The following is an 18,228-nucleotide window of genomic DNA, read 5'->3' as shown; positions in this document are numbered from 1 at the left end:
CACACACCACCACCATTCACCATAATACATTATATATCTCCTCGGTGATATATAGAGCAAACAAAAAAAAAAAAAAAAATCTTTAAAAAAATTTACGAACTGAGGATGCGTATTGGGAGAAAAAAACTGAATATTTTCAAACGAAAAAAAAAACATTTTTTTTCAAATTTTTTTTAATTTTTAAAAATTTTAGTGAATTTTTTTAATAATTATTACTTTCTGTGTGTGTGTGTGTGTGTGAGAACCTATATAATTTTTCAATATAAATGTGTGTGTTTGTGTGTGGGTGGATGTTTTTTTTAAAGTTTAAAAGTTTTTTGGTTTCAAATATCAAAGTCAGTAAGTTGTTGTGTAAGTGTATGTGGTTTATAGTTAAAATTATGAAAAAATTATTGGTCAAAATGATGATGATGATGATGATGAGTATAAATCGATGATGCCTTTGTTTATAGTCATTTTGGTTGATTGGCTGCTTGATTGATTGATTGGTGATTCTAAATCTGTATGTCTGTGTGTGTGTAGGTTTGGTTTATTTAAAATTTTTTAAAATAAAAAGTGATGTTTGTGTGTGTATTTTTCAATGCAACAAATAAAAAAGGCATTCAGTAAATTCAGTTTGTTTTGATGAGTAAAATTCTGTGTATTTGATAATCAAATATAATATTGTTGTGATGATGATGATGATCGGGACTAGGTGATGAATTTTCTAAATTTAAGAAAAATGTTGGGAAATGTTTTTTGAAATTATGATCTTGTTTGTTTTCCATTGACAATATTTACATTCAGAAATTCTTCATTGTTGTTGTTATTGTTGTTATAAGGAATGTTGTTTTCAATTTAATTTGATTTGATTTGATGAGATCAACACGATTGAATGGAATCAGTAGGTTATTATGGAATTAAATTATTATTGAATGAAATCCGGGAATGATTTGATTGAAATGAAAAATTGAGAAAATGCTGTTTGAATTTTTTATTTTTTTTTTGGTGATGATGAGGTATTTTTTGACGATCCGATGAGAGAAAATTTTGAACACATTTGATTTTTGCATTTTTCGTTCTAGTATCTATATTTTTTTTTACTTGATGTAATTTGAATTATGCCCATTTCCAATAGAAAAAATTGATGATGATGATAATAATGTAGAATTATTCAAAGTAGTAATAGTAGTTTAGCAGCTTCTTCTTCTTTTCATATTTATATAGATTGATTGATGAGAATGGCGTAATTATTATTATTATTATTTTATAAACATAATGATAATCAATAATGATAACATTATGATTAATAAAATATTATTAATTGAATTATTTTTTAAACCATGATTACAACCATCTTCACCATTACATATACAGAATTCAACCATAACGGAAAATGTTCCTGTACGACGTAAACATTCATTTTCAATTTCGGCACCTGGTGGTATCGTATCGAATGTATCATTGATATAACCACATCCACGTATTACACGATATTCATCGTTTACTTTATTGTTTTTGAATTTGATTTGGAAAAAGTTAAATTAAAATAGATTATCAAAAAAATGGAAAACATACTTTTCTGTAATGTTTTACGACAAATATTTCCTTCTTTATCTGGAAATCTTGATAAATGTTTTTGACTACAATCGGCCATAGCAAAATCATCCGGTTTAAATGGATCATCACAACCTCTATTGATCATTGAATTACAATCCCAACATTTTATGGCCATTGTAGCTAGAATATGGTGTTAATAGTGTCATTCATAAGATTAAATACAGAAATTCAATTCTTGAAACAAAACCAAAAATAATAAAAAACATACCCAAAGGCATCATAATCATGATGATGGTCATCAATGTGGCTAACATTTTGGCTACCTGAATTAATTTTGTTGATGATGATGATGAAAACGAGAATGATGATTTCATGATTGAAATGGTGAATGTGTGTGTGTGAAGCACAAAATTTTGATGAAAAAACAAAATCCAAATGGATGGAAATATCAAATGCAAAAGAAAGAAAAATTCAAATCTCAATGATATTTTGAATGGTAAATAGTCGATGAGGATTTTGATGGAAATTTTCTTCATCAAAACAAAACAACACAAACACCATAAATAAAGCGAGCGAAATAGACACAAATGATGATGAATTACGACTTTTGGAAGAAATCAAATGAAGAAAATAGAGGAAATTGACGAAACCAAACAAACAAAAAAATTTAATGATTTCAATCATTATGATATCGTCGTATATATAATGATGATAATGGTTATTATGATGATGATGTTTTTCTAGCTTTTTGGCCAAGAAAATATAAACCATCAACAATCGAAATGGCAATTGACATCAATTGTTGAATTGATTCGCAATGAAGAAAAAAAAGTTGATGTTTTGGCAAAGAGAAAATATATTTATTGAAGAAGAAAACAATATTAAAGCCACACCACCACAAAACCACTATTATCGTTGATCAAAAAATTTGTTTTTGCTTTGATTTTTTCTATTTCGAAAATCATTAAAATTATTGTATCACATTGGGCAGTGTTTGTTGTTGCTTCTCGGGATCATTTGTGTTATTATTTCGATTTCGAAAAGGTTGGAGTATCTTTTTTTGTTAACGTCGATATTTTGAGTATACAGAAAAACCAATGTTAAATGTTGTTGAATAACATATTTTTGGACAAAAGCAAAAGCAAAACAACAACAACAACAACAACAACAAAATCAAATGGCAAACAGCGGCAAATCCAGGAGTAACGCGAGAAGCGAAATTCGTTTTGAGTAAAAAAAACTGGAATTCGAATTCGTTCGAATGAATTTCAGTACAGTGGTATGGTAGTGGTATGGTTGTGAACGAGGAGGTGACCACTAGGTTTTTTTTTTGGATTTCCAACCGAATTGGAACACTTTGTGTGTATACAGTGTTCAATGTTTTGTTTTTGGGCAAAAAAAAAAAAAAAAAAAGTTTCTGGAACAGACAAATAATGATTCGTTTGATTTGATCCATTTTTTTCCTTTTTTCTTTCTCTCTCTCTCTCTCTCTCTCTCTCTTACTTGCTTTATTTTCGAAAATGTTAGTGAAATGAATAAAATGGACGGGACCCGTGTGTGTATCGTTTTTGAATACGTCATTCGGTCATAGTTTTTCAAAGAAAAAAAGAAAAAAGAAAAAAACGAAACGGAAAAGTCTATGTCGATTTTCAACCGGGGATTTTATTTTTTCTTTCTTTGAATAATTACAACAAAAAAACTGAAGCAAAAAAAAAAAAAAAATAGGTAAATTTTAAAATTTCAAACAAAAAAAATTTGAAATTTTCAATTCCACTTCCATGTGATGCAATTGGGTAGAAATAGTCGTTTCCTACTCAATGTTTTTCATTTTTTCATTATCCAAAAACATATACACCCCCTGTTTATTCTGAAATTTTGGTCACGATTTTTTTTGTTTTTGTTTTCTGCTGAATTGAATCAAAGATCCAAGACATTTTGTCACATCAAACAATCGAAAACAAAACAAAAACGAAATGAAATAACCAAAAGTTTCTTGTTGTTGTTGACGTCATCGTCATCTAACAAGACCTTCGAAAAAAAAAGAGATGTGACGACAATGATGTTGTTGATCACACTGTATAATGAATCTATTTAGAATCCCGGTTATTTTATTTTTTTGCGAACCCGGTCGGGAACGAAAAATGATCATCAATTATATAGCAAACAGCCGAAGCAACCGAAAGATATTCTGAACAAATGAAAAATCTCATCATTGATTTTTTTGTTTTGATCTGCAGTGAAAACCAGCGATCAAAAAAACCGCAATGAATTAAAAATTTATGAAAAGAATTTTTTTTTACCAAGAATCGATTTTTTTTTGTTTTGTTTTGAAAATTACCAAATTGTTTATTGCGTGCGGTTACATTGAAACAGGAAAGAAAAACTGAACGAAATTCTGTTCAAAATTCAGTTAGTTAATCGTTTTTCTCTCTCTCTCTCTTGATCTGGCTGAATAATGTTTTAATTTCTTTCTTGCCTGTCTTCCTTCCTTCTTTACCAGCAAAGCAAACAAACAACAAGGTTTCGAGGAAGCAAAAACAAATGTTTTCAAAAAACCAAAATTCCCGCCATTCTTTAAATTAAAAAAAAAATTGTACGTCCAATATGAATGGGAACAATCAGAATAATAATAACAAATGATAAATGCGTTCGATTTTTTTTGTTTCAATATTCTCTCGATGTGATCGATATTTTGGTTTACCGAAATTTTTTCCCGATCAAAATCAGATGAAAAAACTTTCCGGTTTTTGTTCGGTAATTATAGATTCGGAAAAAAATCATCAACAACAAATGAATGTCCTTCTAAAATGGACCAAATTGATCAAAATTCCAATGATCATCATGATGGTGATGATCATGTTGAAGCTAAACATGTTTATGTTCTATTAACGGATCGGTTAGTCACGGTTATTATTATTGTTTTTTTGTTTTGTTTAACCGTTTTTCTCCCCCTTCCCGACCAAATATAGTTACCGTATTTCTCGAAACATTCGTGTCGAATGGTTTCTTGATAATTTAAATAAAAATTTTCCATCATTATCCAAACGTAAATTGGTAAGTTATTTTCGTCATTTCATCATTTGGTTAAACATTGAAATCTTAATCATTGTCGATATTTGATTTTAGACGGATTTTCAAAATGAAATTGATATTATATCGTTTGTTACATCATCATCAGATGATAATAAATATGAATTTCAAACAACAACAACAACAACAACCGCAAATCGTTTGGAACAACAACAACAACAACAACAAAATGAAAATTGCAAATTCCGAATTAGTTGTGATACAAAATTTACATTTTTTTCAAGAAAATATTGTTTTGTTTTCATATTGGATATGTCAACATCGGTTGCCAATGTTGATATACAACATTCAACCATTTTAACCGATGAATTATATGATGTATTGGCAAAATGTTTAACCAATATTGTTAAACCATTTTATGTTCCTGGTTCGAAATTTTTATTTCAACCAGAAATCTATTTAACAATTGTTGCATATTTACCATTCTATTCATTAGATGTTAATAATGTTATTGTACATGGATTTAAATTAACAATGGATAATATCGATAGATTATTACAAAAAGTTTTCGAACGTATATATTACTATATTGAATTATTAAGTCAAAATATATGTTCGGAAAATTTTCATGATCAATATGTTTATCGTCAACAATGGCGTACGATTGTACCGGCAAATCTATCATTAATAAACATGATTCGATTTGGTCTGCTGTCATTGAATCTTTTACCTGAAAATAGTCATCAAGGTATTGTTATTGTAACCGATGGTAATACAAGTTTTTCCGATGCCCATACTTTGGAATCAGCATTAGCACAGCTAAGACTTAGTATGATATCATGTTCATTCATACATATTGGTAGTCCACCACATCCAGATTCAGCATTAGGTTATGTACCTTATATTGATTTTATGAATTTTATATCACAAGCAACATTTGGTGCTTATTTATCGATTAGTTCAGATTATGATGATGATGATGATCAAACAACGGAGAATAATAATTTCAATGTATTTCATCGTGCTTTTTTTGTCTACAGTTTTAATCATGGTCGTTCAAGTTTTACAAAATGTTTACGTTCACGGCGAAAATCTTCATCATCGACAACATCGACAAACATATGGGTTATTAATAATCCATATTTCTATTCGAATCAAGATGATGATCAGGATAATAATGTTTTTCGTAATCAGAAAAAAGATCAACAATTATTACGAAGGAAACAATTGGAAAATCAGATTAATGCAAATTTTTCACAAATACTTTCATATCGTTTACGTGAAGGTTTTACTATAAAACGTGTAAATCTAAAACAATCGGAAAATATTATTGAAATATCATTAACATTACCATGGCGTCATAATGTTAATATTGAATATCATATATCAGCTTATTTTCATCGAAACAATCATAATAATAATAATCAGAATGAAGATATTGGTGATGATAATGATGAAAATTTTACCAATTATGAAGTTATTGTTGAAAGTAATTATAATTTTCTTCATGATGCAAGTTGTCAAAGAAAAATGTTTAAAAGTCAATTACGTTCAACAACAATTAAACAATTTTGTTCAACAATTAAACATTTTAATGATTCAAATAATCTGGGTATACATTTTCATCATTTTGCACGTAATGAAATTTATCGTTCCATACCCGAATCAATGCGTAATGGTGTATCATTATTTTATTTACAACCAAATAGTAATGTACCTGAAGTAAGTGTACCAAATGAATTACATTTAAAATTTGCACAATATTGGAAACCAATTTGTATGTTAGATGTAAACATGTGTCAAAAATCATCACTGCATACACATCAAATTAATATTCTATTGAAACATGATTATCCATTACCTGAATATTTATTTCATCCAAATCAATTTGGTCGTTATGAAACAATACAATGTAAACAAACAATGTCCGTATTGAATGTTGTTTTAAAAGAATGGAGTTCATTTGTATTGTTAGAAAATCATAGTTATATTAAATTAATAAAAGAAAATGATGATGATAATGATAAATCATATTCATTTTATCTGATACGGATTATTGCACAACCACCTTGTTTAGTATTACATCTTGCATTTATTGGTGGTACAAGTGGTTCATTACGTAATCAAATTGTAAATAATCTTTCAAAAAAATTACGTCAATGTAAATTACCACAAAGAAATTTATCATCATCATTGGTACAGAAATCAACTGGTCAATCATCAACAACATCGAAAACAACAATAACAGTGCCATCCAACAATGTGATTAATAATTCTGATTCAAACAACGATGATGACAACGAAGACGAAGACGATGATAATGATAATGTCAATCATGATAGTTTAAATAACGTAGATGGTGATGATGAAAAACATTCAAACATTACCGATGATGTTGGTGATGATATGAAAAATCATCCTACATCGACTATTGATCCTACGAATACTGATCCTGAATTGATTAATCGAAATTCTGTTACCTTAAAAGATAATAATAATGATCAAATGAAAGCAACAACATCTGGATTCGTAACAATAACATCAAATAAACGTAATAGTTCAAATAATAATAGTTTATCTGTAAATTGTTTTGTCATCCTAAACCGGCCAATCGAACGTATGTTAATACGTTATGAAAAAATACCAAAAGATTTTTATAGCTGTTATAAATATGAAGAAGATTTACGTTGTAAAAATACTAATAATAATAACAATAGTGGTGGTGGTGGTGGTGGTGGTGGTTCAGGAACAACACAACTAACATCATATGCATCATTAAATATGTTTCAAACATTGGTTAGATTTCTTTATCATCAACGTTTTATTTGGTCAACAACAACAACAACAAATGATCCTGGTCAATCGACATTATTAAATAATCGTTTAGATATAACATCTATTTCGAAAATTTTATCCGTTTTAACATTGTAAGTTCTATATGATGAGAGGATTCCTCTTCTTTTTACAGAAAATTTTTTACTTAAAAATAGCATTTATTTTAGGACAATTTAGATTATCAGGTTTCAGTTCAGGTCCAAATATCTTATGTTACCCCGATTTCGATTGATTTTTTTTTCTAGTTTGTTACACAAATACCTTGTGTGTGTATCTTTTTTTTCCCTCAATCGTTATCCAAATATTGATGATTTTATTGAAAGCAGAAACGAAAAAGAAACGATGGAAATCTTTCATCTTTTTCTTTTGGCTGCTTTAAGCACATTATATTTGCAGAAGAAAGAGATAGTAAAAATTGTATTTATTTTTTTTTAATATGTCAACGAGAACAACCATATTATATGGATTTGTCGTGTGTTTAAGTGTGTGTGTGTTGATCCTCTTTTTTTCCCCCATTTTATTATCAATCAGGGTAGATTTTCTACTTTTTTTTGGTAAATAATTGAAAAAAAAAGTTTTAATCTTTGTCTCCTTGTTTGTGTATACAAAAATAGGTACACATTGTGTTTGCCTGGTTTAAAATAGAGAATTTGATAAGAATCTTTATCAATATTGATTGATTGATTGATAACCTTTTTTTCTTTTTCTTTTTAAATTCTCTTTTCTCATAACAGAAAACGAATACAAGAAGGTTTTACATTAGCCTATAATGAATGTGGTGTTGTTAATCTGGTCAAAGAATTATTGATGAATGATGATGATGGTGATGATAATGGTGAAGATGATGAAGATGATGGCGGTAACAAACAACAGAAATCAACAACAACAACATTTCCATGTCTTGTACAATATATAATATTTCCATCAAATGTTGTTATACGTAATCATCATCATCATCAAAATAATAATCATAATCAGAATAATAACGTACAGGATGAAAATAGGTATGGATATTTTTTAAAAAATTTTGATTTAATTTTTCCCCTTTTTGATCCCTTCATTTTTTTTAAAAAAAAAGCAATGTTTTTGATGATGAAGATGGTAATATGGTGGATCATCATCATCATCATCGTCAAAGACATCAAAATCAACAGCAGCAACAGAAAAATGATGATCTTATTGATGATAAATTATTTGGCCAGCAACAACAACAACAACATTTAATTGTAACCGAATGTTGGATTGAACCACAAAATGGCAATGCATATAATAATCAATTATCATCATCATCAGCTAATAATCAACATCAGCAACAAGATAATAAGATTTTACCACTTACCTATGATCGTATATCATCATCGGTAAGTTGTTGTTGCTATCCATTATGCAGTTATTATCAGTCAAAGATTATTGAGTTTATTATCATTATTAAGGCTTATAATTAGATGGAATTAGTAGTCAATTGAGACACTTTTTTTTCTTTTTTTTTGACGAGGTTTTTTTAACGATGGATTTTTTTTACTTCTTCTTTTTCTGGATTGCATTGTATTGGATAGATACTTGTCTTTAAGTTGATCACTTATCTGGTTTTTTTTTCAAATAAAAAACTGAGGAATCTTATCAGGATTTTCTTTTCTTTTTTTTATAATGATAATTAGATTTACAGAAATGAAAAGTTGAAATTTGTCTAGAAATAATCTTGAGGTTATAAATATTGAACCAATTGGATGGATGGAAAGTTTTACTTGTTGTTTTTTTTGCCAGTGTGATTTTCTTTTTTTTGCAATCAAGAATTTCGTTTTTTTCTCAACTTTCTTCGAGAAAAACCTTCGAAAAAAAACAGATCATAGAGAATTAAGTGGAGTAGTGGTCTCTGCATTTTTGATGATTTTTTTTGTTGAAAGAATTTCTTTCCATTTCAAATTCAAAAAAAAAAAAAAATGAAACAAAAATTCAAAACGAAAATAAGCCGAGATTCACTCCTCCAACTATTCTCTCCATGACCAAATGCCATCGTTATTTTCTCATTTAACCCCTTTACACTTTTTTTTTTTTGCTTATGATTTTTGAATTGCAGCTTGATTTTTTTCGCTTTTTGCTTTTCCCTAATTAAACCATTGAATATTTTTTTCTATTTTTTTCCCCACTCTTCCAATAGTTTTATGAACGAGATTTTGAATTGGTATCCGTATTACTAACGTATGAATATCTAGTAACATCAACATCATCGGATCGATCATCCAAAATAACTTGTAGTCGACAACAAAATCAACTGCCAAATGATGATGATGATGATTATCATTCAATATCGATACAACGATCAAAACAATCACCGAAACAACGTTTCAAACATATTCCATTTAAATTTAATTTATTAAGTTTATTGGATAAAAGTCAATTGGCATTGATTAAAATTTCGTACATTATATCAATGGTTTAATATTTCGAACAATGATGATGATGATGGCAATGGTGAAACACCTGATCCAAATAATTGTACAAATATAATGCTTTATTCAGAATTTATATATAAAATTTCGCATTTATATGATGAAATTGATTTTAATCATGAAGAAACAATATGTTTAATACGGAAAACTAATGAACGATTATCAAGAAAACAACGTCATTGTTCAAATGATGATAATCATGGTGAACATGGTGTTAATAATAATGAATCATTATTATTATTTAGCCATTTGGATCAATTACAAAAAGATCAATCAATTAGATTTCGTTGTTTTTGTAAACGAATATCCTCTGATTGTATTATAATAATATTATTACCATCATCATATAAAGTAATTAGACGTTTAACATTTATTGAACAACAACAACAAGAAAAGGTTAATAAGAAATTAATTTATGATGATCAACATGAAAACAAGAATAATGAAAATAATGGACAACGTTATGCATCATTAATCATACCGATTATTGTACATAAAATAACATTTCAATCATTAACAAATATATTGTTAAATAATCCAAATCTTAATGAATATGATTATTATTCAGATTGGAATATTTTATTTGATTTTACGAATGATTGTTTAGAATCACAACAAACACCAATGACCGGTCAACATCATTATTATTATGGTCATCGTCGTCAATCGTTGAATAATGACCAACAACAACAATCAAAAACAACTGTTGAAGAAATTGCATTAGAATTATTTGCACAATCAATCGAAACATTATATCGTAATAGTTTTACTGATGCAATTTATAAATCATTACGTTATGAATTTGATTCAGATGATCGTGATATTCGTTTAGTATTGGAAAAAATTTGTCATAAAACATTTGATTATGTTGATATAACGGATTTTTTAATATATACTTGTCAACATATGAAACCAGTAATCAATGCTTATTTTGAACGTTTTCCAAACAACAATATTTTCGATTTACTTACATATGTTGCACGTATTGTTGATATTGATGTTAATGATGATCATAACGACGATAACAACGACAATAACGATAATAATGATCATTCAAATATTTTAACATTACGGTTATCATCAACAACATCATCGAATGATGATGATGATGATGGTGAAGAATCATCAAAGAATTCCAATCAAAGTTGTAATCATAATGAATTATTACGACAAAATTTTCTTAATCTTATACAATCACAATTCACTTCGATTCAAACACCACCATCAAATAGTTATTATTATTATGATTATGAAAATATACAAACAAAAAAATTTACATTAGATACAGAAATGATGTTAAAAATGCAAAAAGATGCTAAAAAAAAGAAAGAATTATTGATTGAATTTTATACTAGAATTGATAATGGTAAAATTGATTTGGCGGAATTTTATGAAAAAGTTAAAAATTCATCAAAATTTTTTGATCAAGATTTTGTATTATTACCAACATCATCAAATCCAATGATTATTACACAAATGATGAACGATGATATTGATGATATCGATGTTGATATCGATACTGAAACTATCGAAACAAATAATGATAATAATGATGATGGTGATCTATTCAACAAAGATCCAAGTCTATTTCAATCATTATTTTTAACACGTCCATTTTTTGTTGGATTCTTTTTATTCAATAACATTAAAAAATGATCAACAAATAAGAAAAATATCATCAATACCAACATGTTTAATGGATATTATATCGAAAACAACAAATAGTCAAAATTGTATTGAATTGGAAACATTTCGTGTATTATTAAATATTGAAATTATTACACAGGCATTAGAACCGGAAGAAATATCATCAAATTGTTCAGTTATATCTGGTGGTGGTGGTGGTATTGGAACCAATAATGGTAATGTAAATGATCAAATGGCTGATAATATTGAACAATCAGTACCATGGAATAAATTATTGGATACATTTCAAGTATATAAATATTTTGAATTTTTTCATCAAATCAAATGGATGATACGTGATGAAATTGTATCATTATCACATAATTTATTTCAAATTTGTCCAAAAACATTAGAAATGGTTGTTGAACATATAAAACATACTTGTAAATCAAATTTATCATTTTTTGAACGTATGGAATTGAAATTTGTATTTCCATTGGATGAATATCCGGATTTTTTTATTGAATTTCGTAATGAATTGGGAAAATTAGAATTTTCAACATTTTGCCTATGTGAATTGGGTCAATATTTTTATGTTATACATAATACAAAATGTTCAACAAATTTATCAACAGATACAATGATTTGTACAAGTTTGAATAATAATGATAATATTGATCAATATGATGATTATAATGATAATGATGGTGAACAAAAACGATTAATATTCAATGAAGAATTATTTGATCCACCAAATGAATCATTAGTTGCTGTTTATACAATTGAAGAATCATTATTAAATTTTTCACCAAATTTTTGGCTAATATTATCATTAGAAACAATGGATGAACAAAATCGACAAAATTATGCTGCATTATATTTTCATTCACGACAAAACATTTATCTATATGGATCGGAAATATTTAAACAATTGAAAAAATGTTTAGAATTTTTATGTAAAAAATTTAATCAAAAATTTTTATTAGAACGTTTATTTGAAACAAAAATCTGTGATGATTTACTTATATCGAAAGAAGATCAAGATCCATTTAGTAAAAATTGTGTACGTAGTACATTAAATATAACACCAATTATAAATTCATGTGAAGGTAGTTTAAATTATGATTTTGATTATGATTATGATAATATAACAATGAAAATTCTGCGTACAAATTTTCAATCCGGTTCATTCCATTGTAATGTTGTATGGTATAAACATTTTCCATTACACAGGCGTTTACATTCACTTGGTCTGAATACTATACGTTCGGTATTGAATTCATTTGTCATATCAAATCGTAATAATTTATTTGTTTATCGTGAAAAATCTAATGCAATTTTCTATGTACGAATGTATGAAATTGAATGTAATCGTGATTCATTTAGTGATAATTTTGAATATAATTTATCATCGACAACAACAGATGATTTGGATGAAATGAATGATTATTATTATTATGATAATATTATTGTACCGATTCCGTTAAATTCTGCGATAACAGCAACAACAACAGCGACAAATGAAGATTGTGAATCAAATAATCGTTATGAATCGGATAATGATTCAGTAAATTCATTGAATGTTAATCGTTCAACAACAACAAATATTTGTATACCACAACAATGTATACTGATGAATGTACATGGTATTACTGAACCAAGTAATGAAATAAAAGAAGATATGGTTGCTGCTCTACAACGAAAACTGGATGAAGCCATTCTGGATAGTTTAATAATGATGTTGGTACGTAATCCACATTCCAAATTAACATCACAAGATGTTTGTTTTATACAAGGACGTAATTCACAATTGAAAAATTTTCATTTTATCATTAATGAATCATATTATCCATATATAAATAATTTAAAAGGTTATATTAGACAGAATTTATCTCTATATTTTTATAATCCAAAATATTTGGATCGTAATCCTGATTATCATTTTAAATTATTTATTAAACAACGATTTCATTGTGTTAAAGATGAAGATATATTCTTATTTCATTGTCAAGAAGAATCCGGAAAAGATACTAAAGGTATTGCTTGTATAATATTTTCAATTGTATCACGTGATCAATCAACATTATCATTGGATTTATTACCAAAAACATTTCAAATAACAACAATGGATATTAATGATTTTGTTGGTGGTTATTTTGATTATTTAGTCACTGTTTATAATCCTGTTTGTACAAAAGAAAATTTAAATGTAAAATTTTTTATTAATTTTCAATTATGGTATGCAGGGAAAATTGATATAAAATTTTTAAATCAAAAATTACGTACAGTTATTGTAAATTCACTTTGGGAATTTAATTTAGAATTTAAAGTTTTTAAATTATGTCAATATGATGATCAACAACAACAACAACAACAACCACAGCAGCAACAACAATCACCAATGAATCCATCATATGGTTCGATGTCTGAACCATCAACACCGAAAAAACAGCCGCAATCATCATCGCAACAACAACCACCATCAGCAACCCAATCCGAAAAACGTGAACGACGTTCCGGTTTATCAAATGTATCATTGTCAAAACCACCACTTTTACAGATTGGTGATGGCGATGATGATGATACTACTTTCAATAATAACAAATTTGGTCAATCATCTTCATCAAGTATAATTGAACATTTGGATAATCAGGAAAATTATTTCAATTTTTCAAATATTGAAAGCGTTAATGGCGGTGGTAGTCAAACTTATCAGCCATCAGCTAGTCCATATCATCATTTATTACGAATACAAGATTATCATCAAAAAGAACTAAATTGTTTAGCAAATTTTTTACGTATTGCAATAAAACCATGGTTAGATTATGGTAAACAAATTGGTGTACAATCCATTAGCCGTTTAGAATTTCGTGCACAAATGAAACGTTCAATAATGACTATTGTAAAAGAATTTTCACAATCAGATTATATACAAAAATTTGCTAATGATATGCGTATGCATATGCTTTCAACATCATCATCTGGTTTACATTATTATGATTTTGATCAATTTTTATCATCCACTGCTAATCAATCAAATGATGCGAATACGGATGATAATGGATCAAATACCTATATGATATTATTACGGCATGAATCATTATGGAAAACACGTTATCTACATCAAACGGAAAATTCATTTGTACAGAACTATATTCGTTCAAAAATGTTTACAAATAAATTTGATATGAATAAATTTGAATTTTTACCTTGTTTTTATAATCCATATTCAACAATTAATTCGGCTAACATTGGTGTTGGTGGTAATACAAACAAATCAATGAATGATTCAAATTTAGCATTAAATACTTCGGGTATTGAATTGAAAACACCAACAACATTAACAACAACCGCAGCTAATGATTGTATGGACAATGTACAATGTATATCACCAAGACAAAAATTTCTATTACTTTATATTGAAGATGAAAAATTAATTGTCTATCTTTATAATTGGAATACAAATATGAATAAAACAATTATCGATTGGTTTTCGAAAATGTTTCTTTGGCATAATGCCCGAAGTTTATTATTAAAAAGTTTAATATTACAAAAAGCCGGTATATTTCATAATACACCATTTAAACGTTATACATTTGAAGATTTAATACAAATGTCAAATATATCATTTAAAGATGTTGTCTATTTTGGTGGTGGCAGCAGTGGTGGTGGTGCCGGTAGTAGTGGTGGTGGTGGTGGCAGTAGTATTAATCGTAATAATAAAAATATCGGTCAAACATTTTTTCTTAATCCAGATTTATTATTAAAATATGAAAATCCATTTCAAGCTTATAATGAAAATAAAGATCAATTAATTAGTCGTTTGGATTTTTTACTGTTTGAAACAAAAAATTATGATTATATTTTTTCACCATTTGTTTATCATTTGAATGAAAAAGATCCTCATCACAATCATCAACAACGTTCAAATCTTTTTGATCTATTTCTTGGCCAATTCAATTCTGATTATAATGTTTATATACGTGATCTAAAGGAAATATCAAAAGTATGGCAAATACATGGTACAAAACATAATTATCCAACAATGGATAAAATTATTTATTATGTAAAATCATATGGTCGATTAAATCATTATTGTTTAACACCATTTTTATTCAGTCATAAATGGCGTTTTATAATATCATTAATACGTGATCATACATTATTATCATCATCATTATCATCATTACAACAACAACAACCACGTATTAGACATATGTCCGGTGGTAATATATTAAGATCAATTAATCATAATGAAAATGAATTTATTTTTACTGGTAAACAACGTAATCGAAGGAAGAGTGGTCCACCAAATATGTTGGAAAATACAACAACATCATTATCATCTTCGCAATCACACAACAATCAAACAGCGACAACAACAACATCGATACTAACAAATTCAAATCATACAACATCGGATGAAAGTTTGGATATGCTTGTTTGTCCACATTATATACAAGAATATGTACAATATTTACAAAGTTTAGGTTTTAGTTCAATTAAATCACAAAAAGTTGTTAGTTTTCGTAAAAATTTAGATTTTGAACTAACAAAACAACAGCAAACATATGGCTATGGTAATCGATATAAATATTCGAATGTTGGTTCGGGAAGATTGAAATCGAATTATCATCACCACCATCATAATTATCATCATAACCACCACCACCATCATCATCATAATCACCATCATCAGAATAAAAATGAATATGAAAAATTTTATCTAATCAAAACGGTTATAGGTGGATTTTATTTATTTGAAATTGGTTTTGCCGAACCATTTGTTTATAGTTATCTATATTCAATGGATTCAAAACGTTTTTATTCATGGACAAAAAATAATTCCAATTCGGTAAGTTTGTTTGTTTTTCAATGAGAATTTCTTAATTTAATTTTAAAATGTTTTTTTTTTGTTTTTTTCCCATTATAGAATATGATAAATTTCCTGGATGAATTAGATTCAATCAAAGTTCGTATGCATCTACATTCATTTACATATGATTATCATTTACGTACAATACATTCATTTATATCTGGACGACAATTATTTCAACCTGGTTATCATTTAATATCATTTCTTGATGATTTTATACGTTATTATCAAAAAGCACCGAATTATGCTAGAAATCATGTTTATACGGATAATCTTATATTTGAATCACAAAAAATTACAGCCGATCAATTATATAATTACCTTATAAAACATAATCAAAATTATGGTATTAATGTATTTTCAATGAATACAACAAATGCATTCGATCAGATGACCGGTATGAATGAAGAATATGTACTAATACGTTTATCAACACATCGTATACCGTTTATTGATGAAAATAATATACAACAAGAAGATAATTTTGATGTTGCATTATTGATTGCCAATCAAAAAATGAATAATGCTAGAATATTGAAACCAAGACAATTATGTTTAAAATTTTATCTATTACTTACATCACAACGTGAATTATTTCCAAAACTTTATTCCATTCGTTATAAAGGACAATTTAAAACAATTCGTATGCTTAATAATGGTGGAAATAGTGATCGATCATCATCATCAACATCAACAACAATGATCGATGTTGATGATATACAATCAAAAATTAATAATAATAAATCTATATTGATACATAATGTTCCAGTGGATGAAACAGTTCATAATTCAATCGATAGATCAATTTATATGGGAATTTGTGATGAAAAAATCAATTATCTTGGTTATTTTAATGCACATGAAATTGTTATGTTAGAAATACTTGAACAAAAAGTAAAAGAAATAAAAAAATATCTTGAAGAAACAATTAAAACAGCTGAAATTGATTGTAGTCGTGATTGTTTATGGAATAATCTAATGGGATCATTAATGATGTCTAATGAATCACAACAACAAATAACAATGGATGATTTTGATGAATTATTATCATTAGTTAAATCAATACGTTTAGATGAATATGATTCATCATTAATGCAATTCAATTCATTTAATAGTCTTTGGTATCGAACATTAGCACAAAAATTGGAATTCAAATTCGATAATAGATGTCGTAAATTTCATCGTAATACATCGTTTAAGATGGCCATTTTAGAACCGAATTGTAAAGATTGTTTTATATTATATCATTGGAAAAATGCAACACCATTTTTTGTTGTAAGTTTTTTTTTAAAAAATACTATTTTCCTGTGAAAAAAAAATTTAATTCCGTTTTTTTCATTTGACATTCATAGGAATTTCGTATCGTTTTCAATCAACCACCATCAACAATTATTGATCAAAATTTTTTCCGTCGCTGTGATTCTGGATATCATGTATTGATTGAAGATTTTGTTAATGCATGTACCGCACATATGTGGACTATGTTATTAAGTTGAATTTTATATTATTATTATTATATTTTCCTATTGAATTTGAATTATTTTATCAAATAAAAAAAAATTTTTGAAAAAAAAACTGAAAATCAATTATTGATAGTGGCAAATTTCATTGTGTGTGTGTGTGTGTATTTGTAAAAGCCAAAACGACCATAAATAATTGATAATTATAAGCCACATGTTTTTTTTTAAAAAAAAGAGGAAATTGAAAATCTTTTCCCTGTAAATTTTCAATTCGGTCAATTACCGTCATGTGAGTGAACCGACAAAGCAACCAAAAAAAAATAGACATTTTTGAACTGACAATAAAAAATAATAATTTTATTTTTTTTTCAAAGAAAAAATTCAATTTTGTTATTGTTGTTATGCTTTTTTT

General features: G+C 27.3%; 2 protein-coding genes across 3 annotated transcripts; one reads left to right on the top strand and one right to left on the bottom strand.

Annotated features, from left to right (window-relative positions):
• Positions 1-615: 615 nt before the first annotated feature.
• Positions 616-1,999, bottom strand: LOC113795781 (UPAR/Ly6 domain-containing protein crok-like). Of its 2 annotated transcripts, XR_012846940.1 has the most exons (4): positions 1,808-1,999; positions 1,558-1,719; positions 781-1,486; positions 616-706 (listed from the first exon to the last, which is right to left on the bottom strand). XR_012846940.1 is itself a non-coding variant. In XM_027346006.2 (3 exons), the coding sequence occupies exons 1-3, from the start codon at positions 1,911-1,913 to the stop codon at positions 1,242-1,244; spliced, it is 513 nt and encodes a 170-aa protein (XP_027201807.2). In that variant the 5' UTR covers positions 1,914-1,999; the 3' UTR covers positions 616-1,241. The 2 variants fall into 2 exon arrangements, 1 of the variants encoding a protein (XP_027201807.2); XM_027346006.2 differs by having other exon boundaries at positions 616-1,486.
• A 2,178-nt stretch (positions 2,000-4,177) lies between these two features.
• LOC113795980 (KICSTOR complex protein SZT2-like) lies at positions 4,178-17,957 on the top strand. The gene is given in 10 exon segments (XM_075823486.1): positions 4,178-4,435; positions 4,509-4,593; positions 4,666-7,496; positions 8,139-8,408; positions 8,483-8,765; positions 9,563-9,814; positions 9,816-11,483; positions 11,485-16,335; positions 16,414-17,631; positions 17,709-17,957. Coding segments are annotated over 10 exon segments (11,691 nt in total). The 5' UTR covers positions 4,178-4,346; the 3' UTR covers positions 17,853-17,957.
• The last annotated feature ends 271 nt before the right edge of the window (positions 17,958-18,228 follow it).

This window comes from Dermatophagoides pteronyssinus, unplaced genomic scaffold (genome assembly GCF_027571235.1).
Source record: "Dermatophagoides pteronyssinus isolate colony J.1.1.1.1 unplaced genomic scaffold, Derpt_VIB-CSIC_2022.12 sq0029, whole genome shotgun sequence".
NCBI lineage: Eukaryota > Metazoa > Arthropoda > Arachnida > Sarcoptiformes > Pyroglyphidae > Dermatophagoides > Dermatophagoides pteronyssinus.
Note: the sequence above shows the minus strand (reverse complement) of the source record. Positions and strands in the feature narration are given on the sequence as shown.

Excerpts from the sequence above, each read along its gene's own strand:
- LOC113795781 (XM_027346006.2), bottom strand. The coding sequence starts at position 1,913 with ATGAAATCATCATTCTCGTTTTCATCATCATCATCAACAAAATTAATT. Across the intron at positions 1,720-1,807 it reads CATGATTATGATGCCTTTGG|CTACAATGGCCATAAAATGT; the intron begins GTATGTTTTTTA and ends ACCATATTCTAG. Across the intron at positions 1,487-1,557 it reads TCGTAAAACATTACAGAAAA|TAAACGATGAATATCGTGTA; the intron begins GTATGTTTTCCA and ends AAAACAATAAAG.